Source organism: Miniopterus natalensis, chromosome 13 (assembly GCF_054644295.1).
Source record: "Miniopterus natalensis isolate mMinNat1 chromosome 13, mMinNat1.hap1, whole genome shotgun sequence".
Classification (NCBI taxonomy): Eukaryota; Metazoa; Chordata; class Mammalia; order Chiroptera; family Miniopteridae; genus Miniopterus; species Miniopterus natalensis.
The window spans coordinates 42,037,686-42,056,406 of record NC_142093.1 but is presented as its reverse complement, the minus strand read 5'-3'; the positions used below and the strand labels follow the sequence as shown (position 1 = coordinate 42,056,406).

Below are 18,721 nucleotides of genomic sequence, written 5' to 3'. Positions count from 1 at the left end.
CAGAGGTCAAAAGAGGTCAAACCAGAGGATAGAGCCTTACAGTGACTATGTTCTCATACCTGTTTGCAACTTCAGTTTTGAAAAAATTTCAGCCCTGGCCGACGCAGCTCAGTTGGATGGGCATCATCCCATGCACATCTGATCAATGTCTCGCTCTCACATCGATGTTTCTCTCTCCCTCTCCCTTCCTCTCTCTAAAAATCAATAAAATAAATTTTTTAAAAAGATAGAATTTTATATTTTTTGTGTAATTCCTTTGCCAGTGGTTTACAACAAATCTTTGATGAGGAAACCAAGGCATGGAGAAGTTCCCCAAACCACCCGCCAAGTCCCTGGCAGGATCCACACATCCGGCGGCCAGGTGAGTACCCTAACCTGAGGCACAGGTGTGCCCATCCCAGGAAAGCCAGGAAAATGCTGTCATTGATAATTTAAGAATGCGGCCCTGGCCAGTGTGCCTCGGTTGGTTGGGTATCATACCGTGCACTGAAAGTTCGCCGGTTCTATTCTCAGTCAGGGCACATGCCCAGGTTGCAGGTTCAGTCCCTGGTCAGGGTCCAGGCAGGAGGCAACCGATTGACTTGTCTCTCTCACATCGCTGTTTCTATCTCTCTACCCCTCTGCCTTCCTCTCTCTCTAAGAATCAATAAAAACAAAAAAAAAGAGGGAGAAGAAGGAAGGAAGGAAGAGGGGAGGGAGGGAGGGAGGGAGGGAGGGAGGGAGGGAGGAAGGAAGGAAGGAAGGAAGGAAGGAAGGAAGGAAGGAAGGAAGGAAGGAAGGAAGGAAGGAAGGAAGGAAGGAAGGAAGGAAGGAGCAAAAAGCAGCAAAAAGATGAGTGGGGGAGGAAAAGATACAGCAGATCCTGGATTCTTTAAGGCTCCTGTCCTCTGAAACACAGCTAACCGAAAGTAACAGCACCACAACACTCTTCAGATGGGACAGGGCGGACCCTGACTGGGGACTAGGGCCCGCCATGCCACCTCCGGGAGACCCCAGCTCTGAAGCACTGTGTACTAACCAGCCCGGTGGCGGGGTAAGTGTGGAGCTGACAGGCACTCCTCCAGGATCCTGTTGCACCGTTTGTGAGTCACAGGCCTTCCTGTTCTTCCAGTTCTTGCTCTCAATTGCATCAAATTACAGCCAGACAGACCTCAGCCACAGCAGCTGTCAGGGGTCCAGGAGATGGGCATTTGGGACACCCATCAGGGGACCCTCCTGTTCTCAAACATTTTGTCCCAAGTGTGGGGCAGCAGTGCAAAGGAATAACATGTCCCAGATGTGCATGACACTGGCACAGTTCACTTACACACACATATTGAAGGAAAACTAAACTGAATGTGCCAGGGACAGGCACGAAGGATACTGGCATCAAGGAGACCCCAGTCTTGGCCTGCAAGGGGTTCAGTCTATTGGTGAGAGGAAATATGTCAACTACAAGCTGAAGGTAAGGGCAGAGAGTAGGCAGTTTGTTTTACTGTAATAGAGATTTATAATAACTTAAATCACACACATCAATACAATTCTAAGGAGTGTTTGTCTTGCAAAGGTTGGATACATGTATATGCTGACCCTATGCCTAGAACATTCTCCTCCTCTGGCCTAACAAACTCCCACTTGCCCTTCAGGACCCAGCACAAATGGCCTTTCCCCAAATGCCTCTCCAAATTCCCCAGCTCTGACGCCAAGGCACTTTTGACACCTTGTGTCTCTCACCCTCACGGGTCCCAGAGGACTGAAGGCACTAACTACAAGTTCCCAGCTTCGTATTTGTGATGCCAGCAGCTATCTCAGTACTGAGACATAGTAGGTGATCAAAACATGTTTGTTACAGTTACATACAAGGGGCCATGAGAGTGCCAGAGAGAGGAACAGAGTAACGGGTGAGGGGGAGAACGGGCTACTCCAGGCTGCCCAGGCGCTCTGAGCTTGACCTTGTTATTTAGGCCTGGGTCCCTGCAGCCCATGATATCCTGGCAGCAGCACCATTTCCTCTCCATCTACCTGTCCGCCCTGGCCAGTACCCCAGGTCCCATAAGGGTAAGGTTCTGTGTCCCCTGGACAGCCCCCATTCCTGTCCGGTGCTCACTATCCACCTGCTGGACCAGATCCCTTTGGGGCTGTGCTTCTGCACCGTGTTCAGCCCCAGACCTTCCCAGTATGCCCCACCCACCACACAATCACGCCCACCGTAGGCAGGGCAACCATAGGACTCTTTTGCCCAGGACAATCTCAGTTGACACTGTGGTAGCAGCAGCACTATTCATAGTGCCCCCTTTTACTCTCAAAAGTGGCCGAGCTTAGACAATAAATTACAGGCACACCCCAGGTACAGGCCACAAAGAAAATCCTGCCTGTTCTCAGGGACCCCCCCACCCCCACCCCCAGCCTGAATGATGAGAAGAGCTCGTGCCGCACAAAGGACACCGAAAGGAAACAGGGTGGGGACCAAGCAACTGGGTTCTTGCTCTGGGGCTTGTCCTGTGTAAGCTTGGGCTGGTCCCCAATGCCCAGCACTGAGGGACACTTTCCTCGACTGTAAAATGAAGGGCTTGGACTAGATAATCTCAAAAGTCTTCCTCCTCATCTGGCACCTGACTCATAAGCCAGTGAAGCTAAGACACCAGTGGCCATGTTCAGTAGTCCCGGGGAGCCCAATGCTGGGGATCGGGGCCTGGGCTCTGGAGTCAGGCTGCCTGGGTTTGAATTCTGCCTTGCCCTTGAGCAAGGTACTGTCCCTTTCTGTGACTTGTCGCCTGCATCTGAATAACATGTGATAACAGTGGTAAAGCACATAGAGAGGGCCGGGCACTAAGTAAGTAGTGCACTGTTTGTTGTTTTAAGACCTTTGGGAATTGAGGGGGAAAGGAACTGATGGGACGGGGCTGGAAGGCTTCACTGGGAGGGACTGAGGCAGGAAAAGTGGGGAGGAAGCAGGAAGCAGAAGGGGAAAGTTCCTCAAATGCCCTCATTTAACCCTATTTAAAGCTGTGCGATGGCTTATCTGGCTTCATTCCTTTATCACACAAGGTGGAGGTGCAGGAAGAGGTTGAGACTAAGGCCTCTTAAGGAACACGGACCACCTCCAGGGAGGGGCTGCTGAGCTAAAGGTAAAGAGGGGCAGGAAGGCTGGGTGGGTGGGTGCCCCAGGCTCCCAAGGCCAGGTTCTCAGCCCTGATCCACTCTCTTGGTTAACTCCAAGGTAAGTTTCAATCAAAGTTCCTCCAAGGAAGTAAAGTCAAGGAAATACTTAGAGATCCACAGGTAAAAGTGAAAAAGCACAGCCACCACTAAAACACGGCAGCACTCCAGGGAAACGGGATTCTCTGGCTCCTGTTCCTGTGGGAACAAAGCCAAGACTCCCCACCAGGTTTAGACAAGACAAAGGCTGTACAGGGTTGAGGGGGTAGATGTGGGTTCCACACAGAGGGCCCCCTTGGGCTTTGTCAAAAACCCCAGACATCTCAGTGTCAGAAGGGCCACAATAAACAGCCCAGAGTCTATATATGAGGGGCAAAAAGCCCTGCTGAGACCCAAAATGGTCAGAGACCCTCCCCTCAATGTGAAAAAAGAATGTGGGAATGACTGTTCCCTTCAGTAAAACCCCAGGGGTCAGTGGGGCCAAAACCTACCATGACCTGGACCTATCACAGCCCAGGGCAGCTCAAGCAGCTTCTCCCATGGGAAGCCAGAGTTGGGAGCAGATGTGAGGAAGGATGACAAGTGTCTCGTTGGCCGACTCCAGCAACAGTGGCCTCAGCAGCTGCCCTGGGAGCCTCTGTCCTTCTGCCCTCTGGGGGAGGCACCGAGGAGGGGACTAGGTTTCTGCAGTGAAAGGGGTTGAACTAAAGCCGTGATTCTTCAGTGCAGCTGTGTCTCTCGTGGCTTCCCAAGGAGAGTGCTTCAGCCTGAAGTGCACCAATGACCAACGTGTCCCAGAGACTCCCCGGTAGGGGTGCTATCTCCTGAGGACTAGAAGTAAAGCACTTGGAGGAAGAGCTGAAAGATGGGCTTCCTCTGCCCAGGAAAAAGAAGAGTTTAGAAGCTGAAGGGACCATGAGGATGCTTCATTAGGCCTCAGCTTTAGGAACTATCCACTCTTCTGTCCTCCCTGTCCTCTGCTCTAACCTGACAGCAGACAGGGCATAGAGGACAGACCTCTATGCCCTAAAAACCCTTGGGAAGAAAGAAGTAGAGTCTCTTTTGCTCCTGCCCCGATGAATAGCACAGTATGATATCTAAGTGTGTCTCTCTCTGTACTAATACTAAACACACAAAGTATTGATCGTGTCTCTAAGAGCTTTACACATATTAACTCTCTCTTTAATTCTTACAATAACCCTATTAAGGTGTTATCCAAACACTCTGCATTTTACAAGAGGAAGAAACAGTCTTAGAGAGGTTAAATTAACCAGCCCAAGTGCAAGCAGCTGGTTCCGTGGTGAGCCAGGATTCAACCCCAGGGAGCCTGGTTCTATACCTCACCAGGCAGCCCCTCCCAGTGACTGCTGGACTGTCTCTCAGTGGGTGTCAATGGCCCCTCTCCTCTGCTCCCAGCTATGGAAGCTCCTGAGCTCACACTCATTCAGCGAACATGCCTGCCTTGTTCAGATGCCTGGCGGATGCCTGGCCTCCTTGGAAACCCCGGCAACAGCAGGGTGAGACTCTCCTTGGGACGACTGAGCAGACTTCTCTCCCACTGGCTTTCTGGAGTACTTATATTGCTCACATTCTCCTAGTTGAGGACAGAAAAACAGTAACCCAGGTAACCCACCCTTCAGCCAGGGGTAATGGACATCTGCTGACTGCTGTGGATCGGCAAACTTCACCTTAAATTCATCTTTTGTAAAAGGCTACTCCCACCACGACTGTCCCATGCCATGGCACACTGAATGCTAAGAGCTATGGTCCTCATTGCAGATACTAACTAGCTGTATGACCACTATAAAACTGAAGGGGGGGGGGGGTGACCATGTTCTTCTAATGCAGTTTCTCATCCTAAACATATTTTGGGCCAGAAAAGTCTTTGTTGTGGAGGGACTGTCTTGTGCATTGTAGGATGTTTAGCTGCATCCCTTGCATCTACTTACTGGATGCAATAACACAATGCAACCCACATGCCTTATAAAAACCAAAAATGTCTCCAAACATTATGAAAGTCCACTGGGGGGCAAAATCACTAATAGTTGAAAACTACTGTTCTAAAGGAAGAGTAAAAACAAAAAACAAAAAAACAGGTTTTGCCCCTGTACATTTGGGTAGAGTGGAATTCTTGCCCAAATAGATAGGCTGGGACAGCAGCTCACATGAGATTTTTCCACCCCAAAATGTCAATAGCACTGAGGTAGAGAGACCTGCTTTAGAAGTTAGCAGAAACATCCGCTAGACTGCAAGGAAGCATGCCGTGTGATCCACGAAGTGTGATCCTAAGAGGCAGCCAATGAACTCTGGGATTCGACTTGCCGCCTCTGCTCCCTTATCCCCCCCTTCCTCCCACTGCTTTGGAAAGGCAAAGACAGACAACACACAGTGTTGGAAAACAAACCAAACTTGCTGACTTCAAAACTCAACAATGATAATGAGAAACCCGTTATCAAGAGCTGTCTTTTAAACCAGAAGCGTCTGAACAAAGGAAGCCAGTTTTCTGGGTTCTTGGGTCCTTTTAGTGCATCAGATCTCCTTACTTTGGCTGCCAAGTTTTTTCAAGAAATCTGCTGTGGTTTGAGTTGTTTTGATTCCCCCTGGAAAAGGGCCCCTTGCTGCCCTCAAACTCCTTAGGGTGCTGAAAAGGTTTAACTTTGAAAAGTAAATTTTTTTTTTTTTTTAAATGTTGGCTTTGTCTGAGGAGCCTCTGAGAGAATTTTAATTCATTCAGGGGTAAAGGAAGAAAGTATGCTTCCTAGAGCTCTGAAATAGAAGTTTGATAATACAAAACAAATGAATGGCTAGCAAAAGCTACAAAATATTCCTACTACCATCGGGTTATCTTCTGAGCAGGGAAGGGACAGTATTAGGATACTAAGTATTAGGTTACAAGTTGAACAAATGAGGCAAACTGTGCTTCATTTAACCACATAGGACATCATTCAACTTAATGTCATAGAGCCTACTGTTGAGGACTTACTATAATTGTATCTACTTCATGGATTTATTGTGAATGTTAATGAATTAACATATGTAAAGAGCTTAAAACAGTTCCTAGTACACAGTACATGCTATATGTGTTTCTCTAGATTTTCAGTGTCCATCGGCAAAAATGAACAAATAACCCTTACTCCCCTTCTAATGGCATAAAACACTGAGCTTGTCCCTCCACAGACAAGTGACTCTGATAGGGCTAGTTCTGAGCAGGTGAACCCAAGTTTTCCATCCCTCAGACTACAACCCAGAAGATGTATGATGAAGATTTCTGAGGAGTCCAAAACAAGACCTTTTCAAAAGACTCTAAAATTAAAATCACGTCTTCCTTCTCTCCTAATTCTTCCTTCTAGCGGCAACATGAAAAGATGCTTGCAAAATATTCCCTCTGATTCTCTTCCTACTTCCCATGTAATTGCAGCTGGAATCAAATAGCTGTGCACACCTAAGTCAGGAGGCAAAGTCCCAGTTTCTGACACCTGGTGAATGAAAGGCCTGACTCAACTCTGCCTCCATTGGTAATTTAGAGGAAATACACCCAAATGTCCCCCAGACCCTTCCCCTGTAGAAAGGAAGCTAGCTGCAAGGGTAGTGAAGAGAAGCCTAGAAGAAGGACGGTTTCTCATTGCTGTGCTTAATCATCAAAACTCCGTAAAGTGAACGAGGCCACTGTTGTCACCCGCATTTTACAAAAAGAAATCGACAGTCCAAAGAGACAAAGTGACATGCTCAGGGTCCTGTAGTTTAAAAACAACCACCACAAAACAGAGTTTAGAACTCATTTCCAGATACCCTGGATAATTCTCTTCCCAAAGAGATGGCCACCCTTCCAGGCCAGGAGGGTGGTACAACTCCACGGTTCCTGTCCTAACCGCCCCCCTTCTGGAGTGGGGAAAAATAAATCTGTAAAAGAATCAAAATGTCCTGGGGCGACATTGGCCCAACCGAGAAGGATGAAAGATACTACAGCTTTGTATTTTAGGACTTGCCAAGGGATGACAGTCTTCCAAATGTTAACTCACTCCTTGGGCAGAGGAGCCCGAAGAAGTTGTCAAATCCTGCCGGGTCACAGACATGTTCTTAAATAAACTGAACTAAAGTGCAGAGCAAGGCCACATCCCAGCAATGAATTAGAGAGTAACAGCCCGTTGATACGCAGAGTAAAACTCAATTCAAACAGCAGCCCTCTGCTCCCTACTCCAGTCTGAGACTGGGTGATGTCATGCTTTATTTGGGGGTCATCTGCCACAGCTCTAAAAACACCAAGGACAATAATTCACCATCCTATCCTTTGCTCTCAGGATCCCCAAAATGGGTGTATGAGCACGTTGCCCCACCAAACGATAATGTCAAGACATTTTCCCAAAAATGTGTTCCCACTGAAACACAGAAACTTCAAGTATGTAACTGAGCAACGCTCTGTCATTGCCTCACAGCACTGGACACCCCCCAACCCCGCCTCAGGCCATCCCCTCTTCTCTAGTGCTCACTGAAGCCCACAGCCAGGAGAGCCAATCCGGAAACCCTGAGCATTTCTGAAACAATTCTACCCAGAGTGAGAGCGCCTCGGGCCCAGCCAGGCCCCACCCCCACGCCCGGAGGCGCTGAAAGCTAGGCTCCCGGCCTGGCCGGAGGCTCTTTCTTATGTAAATGACCGCGCGGAAGATAGAGTTCGGGCCTGGGGCAGGGGTGGGGGTGGGGGGAAGGGGGGGGGAGTAGCTGCTGAGAGCGAGGTGGACAGACAGGTCAGGGCCAAAGGCAGGAAAAATCTCGTTTTGGGAACAAGAAAAATCTCAGGGAAGACGGGAGTGGCGAGCGCGGGGGGAGTTGATCCTGTCCGAGTAACTCACAGGAGTAGCAAAAGCAACATCCCAAGTCCGCCCCCCATTTGGAGGCGGGCCCTGGGGGCCCAAGGCCGGGGAGTTCCCAGGCAGATTGGGGGATTGGGGGTGGATGGGGCGCCCCACGCGGAGCCTCAGTTCCGGGCACCTCAGTTCCGGGGAGGGGGCGCAGCGGGCGGAGTTTCACTGTCCCTTTCCCACCTCTCTCCCGAGTCGGTCACTCCTCCCCAAGCCCACCTCTGAAAGGCCTTGTGGGGCTCCTAAGGGAACCACACGTTCCCAAAACGCGGTCCTTTTGGCGCGGGAGCCTCCCGGCAGCCCCACGCGGCAGCGGAGCCTCCTCCCCCAGCCACGATCTCCCCACGTGCTCTCGCCGGAATTCGGGCAGCGAAAGAGGGGCTCCTCCCACGTGGGCCCATCAGCCTAAGACTACCAACCAGGTGACCCGCCCCTCCAGGAAAAAAAAAAAAAAAAAGCGCGAGCGCGCACTCGCGGCAGGGAGGGAGAGCGGTGCGGAGCGCGAGCCCCGGTGCCCCGCACGCGCGCACGAGCCTGCCGGTGCCTAGCGGACCGGGCTCCTCCAGCGAGGGAGTTTCCCGGACGCCCAGACTTTTTCCGCCTCCTCGGCCCGGAATGGGGAAGAAGAGTGTCTCCCGCAAGGTGAAGGAGAGTTTCGGCAGGGACCAGGGAGAGAGAGGCGGGGACCACACAACTTTGTCAGAGGCGAGCCAGCCACCCCCGCCCGCGCTGACTTACCTTCTGCGCTTGGTCATGGTTGAGCTCCGTGAAGAAATAGGCGAGCAGATGCGAGGCGATCATTTTGCCACGGCCCGACGGCGCCGACTTGGGAAACGAAGGCTGGAGCGCTTGCGGGGAAGGAGGGCGGCGCGGTCAGACAGCTCTGGTGGTGCGACCGGGAGCGGTGAGTCCGAGCGGCCACAAAAAAGGCTAACAGCGATGGCCCGCCCGGCTGAAGGATCTCCGGTCTCTAGAAACAGGTTTGGGAAATCAAAACTGCTAGAAGGCTCCCAAAAAAATCACTCCCGGCGACGTGTCGGGTTGCCCAGTTGTCAAGGCGCTAACTTCAGCCACGGGATCACTAAGGCTCAACTTGGGAAGAATCGGAGCCCGGCTCTACCAGGGTGATCGGACCTGTCCAGCTCACTCGCGCGCTGCTCGCGCTCGCAGGTCTTCTGGGCTTGGTGACTCCGCGTTGCTAGCGGCGGCTCAGGACTCCAGCGCTCGAGTTTCGTGCAACAATGTGGCTTATTGAGGGGCTGCCGGCTGGCGGGCCAGTCAATGACGCGCACACGCCCATTGGCTGAGCGAGGAGGGTGTGTGCTCCCCGGACCGCCCACCGCCTCAGCTCAGCCAATTAGCGCTCACGGCCCGTGGGCGCGGCCGCTCGGACACCCGAGCTGCGAGCTGGAGGAGCGCGCCCGGGGCCGGGGGCGGGGCCGAGCGCAGGGATGCGACGTGTGGTCCGTGGCAGGAGGCTGGGCAGGAAAGGCGCCTGAGCCGCCGCCGCGTCAGGCTCAGCTATGGGTGAGGGGCGGGTGATCACAGACCCGGTGTGTGAGGCGACTGGAAAGACGGGTCACCGGACCAGCACACGCCCTGTGCGAGGAGACAGATACGGTCTGGCATCTCCCAGTCATGTGAGGGGCCCTACTGGCAGGTCACATTTCTGAAGCATCTTAGTTCTCGCCTGTTGTGACTGAACCATCCTCGCCACGCTCATGCAGAGTGAGCCACCGCAGCTGTTGCTTACTTTATTCCAGGCATTGCAAAACTGATAAGATGTGGCTTCTACTAACCTCGTTTACAAGTGAGGAAACTGAGGCACAGGGCCCTTAAGAGAGAGACTTTCTTGCCTAAGGTCACACTGATAATAAGCGGCAGGTGGAGGAAGGAACCCGTGTGCGTCTCACTTTGAGGCCCTCTTCTTTCCCCTGTTACCCCATCCTGCTGCTCTGCCAGCCAGGAAAGTAGAAGGCAGGGGGAAATGAGCTTTGTCTGTAGCTGTGGGACTGATGACGTGTGGGTGAAATTGGTGGGTGGTAGGTGGGTAACCGAATGATCCAGGATATGTGTGGGGTGGCTTAGGGATGCTGAGAGGGGTGGGAGCCACAGCCACAGCTAACACCTGGTATCAGACTCCGAATTTATTTATATGGTGCAAGCTGGTAAGAATGAAATAACGACTGCAGCAGACAAGAGATTGGTGCTTGTGGAGAAGAGCAAGCCTGGGTTTGGAGGGGTCGCAGTGAAGGGAAGATGAAGGTCTGCCTTGTTCTACTAGGAAGCCTTCCTTTTCTCATACACAGTGAAGTGCTATCTGCAATGTGTATATTATACAAGTAATAAATGGTCATTGTTGGAAAATAAGAATATACAAACGGGAAAAGCAAAAGCACCCATGATCCAGCCTCTCAGCAAAACTTGAGAGCCATGTACCCTTGCCCACTACCCATTCTCACCCCTCCTTCTCTGTACTCCAGTCAAGCTTGGGTCCTAAACTGCTTTTGTCGTAGTCACCATAATGACCTACATGTTGCCAAACCCTGTGCTCTTATCACTTTTCTGCCCCTGTCTTGCCCCACCGCTCAGGGATGTCAGGCACAGTTGACTGAATTCCTCACCTGGACACACCTTCCTCCGTAGGAGCCCAGGAAGCTCCCCCCTCCTGCTTTCCCTCTAACCTCACTCTTCAGGCATCTCAGCCCTTGTTTTTTTCTACTGGTAAGGAGGGCTGCCCTCCACCCTCTGATCCGGTTACACTCTCTCCATGGCATTCCCTCCCAGCCCCATGACTGTTATGTCATCTACACACTGATGACTCACACATGTAAATCTACAGTGAGGACTTCCCAGAACCCCAGGCATATTTCTCCAACTACTGTACCGTTTGCCATCTCCACTGGAGTGGCTAGCGCCTCACGCTGAACATGTCCGAAGATGAACTCAGCTTTTCTTCCCAAAACTATTCTTTTCCCAGTTGACTCAGCAAAAGGCATCACCATCCACCCTAAGCCATCCTTGATTCCTTCCCGCCATTCACCCTCATATCTAGTCATTCCATCAGCAAGCAGCTATTTGACCCACAAAACAGAACCTATAATTGACCACTTTTCCCCATGTCCTTGGACACGCCCTAGTCAAGCCACCAGCAACTCAGCCAGAGCCCATCCCACCCCGTCCTACCTTGCCCCTTATATCCAGTTATGCCTACTACTTCTACTCTGACCCCTACAGCCTCTCCTTCACTCGGGCACCAATGGGACCTGTTGAATGTATGAACCATTCTGTGTCTCTCCCTGGCTCAAAGCCACTTAATGGTTTCCAATTTTAGAAGAAAATTCAAACCCCTGACAAGGACCACTAAGTCTTTCTATAGAAATTGCTCCTGCCTCCCTCTTCACTCTACCTCATGCCGCTGCTTTCCCAGTACTCTGCTTGGCACTCACACTGGCATGTGTTCCTCAGAAACACCAAAGGCTTTCTCCCCCAAGGGCCCGCACTCCTCTTTCTTCTGTCTGGAACATTACTCTCCAGCTCTGTGTCCAGCTCGCTCTTCCTCCTCACCGAAGTTCAGCTTGAGTATCACCCCCTCCAAGGACTTCCCATGACCACTTTATCTCAAGTAGTTCCCCAAGTCACTGTCCTGTGGCCCTGATCGATTTCTTACTGATTTTCTCTATATTCCTATTCTCCTCGCCAGACTGTGAGCTACAAGAGAGCAGGACCTTTTTTTATGTTATCACCTCATATCTGCAGTGCCTAGAATGGTGCCTGTCACTCTGTAGACTTGGAATAAATATTTGTTGGATAAATCATAGAAGACATCTTAGAGATAACCATGGCTCACACTTTGTTTAACAACACACACACACACACACATCATTTATAGTTTCACATATTATTTCTCAAATCTTTTCCCACCTTCTATTCTAGTTCACACATCCAACGTCTCTCACTTGATTCCAATAACCTCATAACTGGGCTTCCCCTTTAGATATAGAAACACCATTGATACATAGAACTAGATAGATATGCAATGGAGCTCAGAGGGGTGAGGTGATCAGCTTTGCTTTTTTAAAGCAACAACTGCCTCCATGTTGATGGGGGCCGGGGACCAGAGGCAGAAAGCAGCCGAAGCTGTGGGAGAGGACCAGGGAATGAACCCAGGGGAGGGTGGGACGGGGCATTGGGCTATGGGTTTAGATATTTTAAAGTCTGAGGTAGAATTGATACTTTGGCTAGGAAGGGTTGATGAAGAGGAGGATTCCTGCTCCCTAATACACTTGGAAACCCAATGGTCCTGTGCTACAAAACCCGTTGGCCCCAGTCAGGTGGGGCCAAACCCAATGAGTCATGACAGCTATGGTCCCTTCTCTATACAATAATTTTTAGAGTTTCTTCTCCACTTCCTTCTCAGGTCCCATTCCATGTAGACCAGATAATAATCACAATATACTTTAAGTGCATATTATCTCTTACAAAGCTCCCAGTGCTGGGAGGTGGTTGGAGTAGGCTTGTTGCAGCTCCAATTGATACATAACTAAGGTGGGTTACTCACACAAGGCTGAGACTTGTATCTTCAACTTTTCTGGCTCTAAACTTAATTCCTGTAGTTTATTATTTATTGATTCTCAGATCTCTCTCATTGAAGAGTGATGAGACATCCGTGTAATTTAGACTCCACGGCCCCAAGAGAAAAATCAGTCAGCAAATATATATATTAAACAAGCCCTTACAATGTTTAGGCAGTCTGCTCAGTGCTGTGAGAAATCTAAAAGAAACACAGGATGTGGTTCTTGCCCCTCAGGGATTAACTCTTTAATCAGAGATATAAAATCCATACGTAAAACAATGATTACAGAATGGAAAACTATCACTGAGAGCCAAACATGCGTGTTTCTTTATATGTGATGGAGTTTTGAAGAGGAAAAGACAGAGCCACAGGCCAGTCATCCAAGGGTGGTCTGATGGATACAACTGCCAATCTTTACTCCAGGCTGGGTCTGCCTCGCCTAGGGCTAACCTGAGCCTGGTGACTAGGCTTCAGGGAGCTGTCCTGGGAAGATGTTTCTTTACTAAAAGATGACCATCTGAGAAATATTCCTTCTTCTAATTAAAATTTATCAAGTTTGCAGCATCTTGTAAGTGTGAAATTATGTAGAGATTTGAAAACTGAGGGTGGGCCTGCTCTAAATGTAAATATGTAAGACCCTTTGCATCATGTTGTCTTTAATATTGGGCCCTAATGACCTGCATAATCTCCTGTGTTTCATGGCTCAATTATAATGTATGAATTTGGAAGATTGGGAAAGGGATTGAAAAGCAGTTAAAACAGAAAAATGGAAGTCACAGGATACACAACAACCTCATTTTATCAGTCAGATTTGCAAACAGGACCCATGCAAGCTAGTTTAAGCAGAAAAGGAATTTATAAAGAATATTCAGTCCCTCTCAGGATCTTCAGGAGAGCCAGAGAACCAGGCTCAGAGGATAGCCACCCAAGAGTGATATCCAAGTTATACCATTGAACTCCACTAGTGGAAATGCTGGTACTCTGGCCACTGGGCTCAGGCATCTCTGCCCACACTCCTGATGCTGGACACAGGACTTCATAGTCAGGAGCCAGGATCTGCCACAGTTGCCTTTAACAATTGGATTCTGTCTCTCAGAATCCTTGATAGAAGGAATTCTGCACAGCTTCACCTTTTTTTTCGTCTTCTTTTTTTTAATTGCTTTTTAGAGAGAGGGGAAGGGTGAAGGAAAGAGAGAAACATCAATGTGAAAGAGAAACATTGATCAGCTCCCTTCTGCAAGCACCTTACAGGGGATCAAGCTGCAACCCAAGCATACACCCCAACTGGAAATCAAACCATTGACCTTTCAGGCCATGGAACGATGCCCAACCAATGGGGCTATGCTGGCCAGGATGGCACCTCCTTCTTTATGGTATTTGCTTCCAAACTGACATCTTGCTGCTGGTTGCCACAACCTCAGCCACAAGCTTAGGCCCTAGCTGCAGGGGATGCGGGGAAAACATGCCCAGGAAATCAGGAGTCATAACTTGTAGAAGTCCTCAAATGTAAGAAGGGTGTTCAAAGGGACTGGGAAGGTCCAAAGCTTGACAAACATCCACCATACCCAAAAGTCACTGAATGTGCTGCATCAGAAGGTTTAAAGTGCCCTTAGACAAATTAGCTTCCTAAAATTCCCAAATATATTAAAAAAGTTAAAATATAGGACATCTGTTCTCAGTGGGAGGGATATTAAAGAGAAAGTAGTCAACAGGCTAAATAATACCAAGAAAATTTACTATCAATGAATTGACATGAGCTGGATGATTCACCCACTCCACACACATTCTGTAACCTAGTGCCTGTCCACAAGTGGAGTCAGTGTCATAGTAAATGAAGAAAAGGCCACTGTGAATATTGCCAGGAGGTCCCCTCCAATGCCATTGCAAAAGTTGAGAGCTATCATGTCTGACCTGTCATTCTGATGGCCACAGGGCCATGTATCCCCCAAATAGTTTGCTTGAGAAGAGTGTGATGGCATGCTGAGGTTGGTGTGGGAACACTGTGTGGGCTTGGAACTTTTTGAGCCCCAGTTTCCTCTTCCCCAAAGTGGAGATCATGAGACGGAATATGCAAAGCCTTTAGCTCAGAGCCCGGTATGCAGTGGACCCTGAATACTAGGTTCCTAAACACATCACTCATGATATCAATTCTTCTATGCAAAAAGAACTCAGTCGTTAAAGGAAATTCCAGATGTTAGGAACAGCAAATGGAGAGTCTCAGGGACATGTAAGAGACTGGTTTCTTCCCAATGGCCTGCAGTGCTCTTGTCTAGAGAGATTATTTCAGGGGAACGGCTGGAGGAAGGCTGGGCAGGTGGGCAGGGAAGGCTCAGCCAAAAGAAAAGTCACAGAATCCCATCAGCACTCAGAGACACAGCACCTTGACTGGATGCACTGTGGAGGAAAACTTGGTGGGAACTGAGACCAAGTCCTGGGGAAGAATGCTGAAGGTCTCTACTAGGCTTATGGCAGAAGGACAGAGAAGTGAAAGAAGCGAGAAAAGTAAGAGGTAGCCCAAACAGGACGTGATAAGTGATTGAATGTGAGGAACAGGAACAGAAGAGACTCCAAGACAGTGGTTCTCACCACTGGCTGTTCTTAGAAAGAGCGGCATACCAAGGGGTGGAGCAGTTGGCCCTGAGTACAGGCTATAAGGGGTGCCTTGCTACAGAGAATTTAGAAACAATAATAAAAACTTCAGTTAGTTTGGTTTTTTATTATCACCATGGCAATTCTAAACAATGCCAGTGACAAAATACACCTTCCTGGATGACAGCTGATGGCTCTCCCTGCATCCCCCCTTCCTGCCCTTATATATCCACTGTATTAGAACCAGCTGGAGAGCTTTTACAAATCCTGATGCCATGTAAACAATCATGAAATGTTAATGGTATCTTTTCTTCTATTGTAATAGTGAACAAAAAGACAAAATGTTTAGGAATTTAAATGTACAAGGAACTCAGATGACTAGAGCAAGTAAGGAGGCTTACAGGTGCTTCACTGAATTTCATTTCCTCTTAGGTGAACCTGTAAGCTGTGAATGCAATCCAACTGAAAATAATGGATTAAAAAGGCTGATTCTAATCTTCACATGAAAAAGTAAAAAAGACTATCCCCCAAATTCGGTAAACCATGGAAAGAACCTTGTTCATTTGCTAAGAAATACTAAAAACATAAATGTCATAAAAGACCCATAAAAGAGTCTCTATTAAGCAAAGTCAAAAGACAACCTAGACAAAAACATAGATCAGATACAAAAGGCTCATTTTCTTACTAGATAAAGAGCTTCTTCAAATTAATAAGAAAAGGAAATCAAGATCCCTTTGGTAAAGGATACAGAGAGTTCACAGGAAATGAACCAACGACTGTTTGATGGATGAAAAGATGATTAACATCACTCAGAATAGTGAAAATGAAAATTTAAAATATACTGATCTACCATTTTTCACTCATCAGCTTGGCAAAAATCAAATAATGATAATCCACCTCACCTTACCAGGAGGAAAGAGGTCCTCTTTCTCCCAGCCTCTTGTTGATGGGAGAACACAGCCCCCATGAGGTCAATTCGACACTCTCCATCAATTACAAGAATGCCTGCCTGTTGACCCTGAGGTCCCATTTTCCTTACAGGTATACCTACTCATGCTGTGTAAGGTCATTCACTAGGACATTGTTTGTCACAGCAAGGCTAGGGCCAAACTAAATCCTATCATTTGGGACTGGTTAAGTACGGTAAAGCACATTCATACAATGAAATAACTAGGCTGTATTTTAAAGGAAAGCTCTCTAAGTATTAACATGGAATCATTTGCCAGATACAGTGAAGTCAAAAACACAAAGTACTGAACAGTGTGCATCCAAAGTCATCATTAGTGTATAGAAAGAAAGTGAAAATAAAACAAACATATGCTTGCATATAGTCATAAACTTCCCTGGTAGAGGAACGGGGTGACTGGGAGTCAGGCATGGGAAAGGGACTACGACTTTGTCATGTAGTCTTTTTTAGCAGATGCAAATATCATCTAGTCACACACACACAGAGAATGAAATTAAGAAAAGAAACTACTGGTGTGAAGAGAACACAATAGAGTGGAAAAGACATAGGATCAGACACTTGAATCCACCAAAAATTAAAATTTTAAAGTTATGCCCGGCCGGGCGTGGCTCAGCGGTTGAGCGTCGACCTGGGATCCAGGCGATCGGGGTGCGATTCCTGGTCAGGCCACATGCCTGGGAATTGTGGGCTCGATCAATGACTCTCTCATCATTGATGTTTCTATCTCTCTCCCTCTCTCCCTCTCCTTTCCTCTCTCTGAAATCAATAAAGATATATTTAAAAAAATTAATTAATTAAATAAAATAAAATTTTAAAGTTAAAAAAAATAAAGCCCAGGCTACACCCCAGTCCAATTTATCAATATGTTTTGGGGTAGGACCTAGGAGTCAGCACTTTTTAAAACTCCCCAGTGATTGCAATGTGCATCCAATGGTAAAAATCTTAGCCGTAGCGTGACTCTGGGTGTTTTGGCTTCAGCCTTTGGGCTTAACCTCTGTCAGTCGTAGCATCTAAATCTGACTCTTCCTCCCACTAAACTTCAGCTAATGCCCTTGCACTTCTCTGATCTTTGTATCTGTTCCTGGCTCAGCAACATCTAGTCCTTTATCTTTATAGCAGCCTCCTCCCTGCTCTTTCCACAGCAGGAGCTCAATTTTTATGAACTTGCCAAAAACCCAACTAATCTTCCTTACCTCCTATCTCTTCAATACTTCAATGATGGGAAATGTATCACAGTACTTATAATAAAGAGGCATTTGTCCTAGCAGGGATGAGTGAGGGCCCTGCCTCTTCTTGCTACTCTCTCCTGATGACTTCAGTTTGGATGGTTTCAGGTACAAGGAACAGAACACTCAGCTCCAGCAATAAAGATATTTGTTGTTTCAAATAAAAAGCTGCCCGGTGGTGAGCCAAGCTCCAACCTAGGTGTGTTAGGGCTCTGGCCCTACTTTCCTAAGGATCTTCTGGCCCTGCCTTGCTCCTGAGTTGGCTTCATCTTCATGCTGATAGTGAGATGGCTTCAACTTATCTAGATTTCATCCATAAACTACAAGATCCAGAGAAAAGAAAAAGGAACTGTCTCCTCTTGAGTCTCTTCCTTAAAAAGAAAAAAAAATTCCTAAAACTCCCCAGCATCCTTCTTTCCCCTTGATCTCATTAACCAAATTGTCACATACCCATTCTAATACAGTTATCTAGAAAGCAGAATGGGGTTTCCATGGTTGGCTTACACTGTGATTCTCAACTGGGGGTGATTTTGTCTCCCAGGAGACATTTGACAATATCTAGAGACATTTTTGGTTGTTTCAACTGGAATCAGGGGTGCTACTGGCAGAGATGTGAACCAACATCCTATAATGCACAAGACACCTCCGCACAAAGAAGTATCCAGCCCAAAATGTCAAGAGTGCCAAGATGGAGACAGCCTGCCTTAGACTAATCAGGGTCCACCCCTAGATATGAGGGCCGGTCGCTTTCCCGTAGTCATTTAGTGGATCCTAAACAGTATCAGGTTTTTTTAGGGAGAAGAAGGGATGTGGTAGGCAGCCAACAATGTCCCCTACATTACTGCTTCACAGGTGCTGGGGTCTAGCACCTGCCTCCTACAGAGTAATCCAGATGGGGAATTTAAAAACTGATGGCCTAATCACAATAGATTACATGAATCTATAGTCCCAGATCCCAGTGAGGCTGACATTCTTTTTTTTTCTCCAAATGAAAAAACTTTATTCTTATTTAAGATGGCTTGTTACAAAGCTCCTAGGTATATACATGTACAAAACAAAAAAAATATTACCACCTGACACCTCAATCCCTGACTTCTAACCCTCCCAATGTGAACAATTAATCTACCAGGAGACTATGCCCTATAAATTTCAGTGTCCTGTGCAAGGATTTGCTGCCATTCATACTTTGTGGACATTTCATCATAGAATATTTCAGTTTAATATAACCTAACAAAATAAATCCAACAAGATACTGTATATTCATAAGGGATATGACAAAATTGCATATAATTTTCAACTTTGGCCAGACTCCTTAAATTCATGAACACTTTCAGAGTTTCCCCTTCGAGGGCACTTTTAAGAGCTTTAG

The 18,721-nt window shown here is 47.9% G+C and overlaps 1 protein-coding gene across 1 annotated transcript in view; it reads right to left on the bottom strand.

The window, feature by feature from the left end:
• Positions 1-9,227, bottom strand: part of HK2 (hexokinase 2) — a 58,446-nt gene extending 49,219 nt beyond the window's left edge. The window contains exon 1 of the mRNA XM_016202543.2: positions 8,733-9,227. Coding sequence (XP_016058029.2) covers positions 8,733-8,795 — 63 coding nt within the window. The 5' untranslated portion in view covers positions 8,796-9,227. The remainder of the gene's footprint in view (positions 1-8,732) is intronic.
• Positions 9,228-18,721: the final 9,494 nt, after the last annotated feature.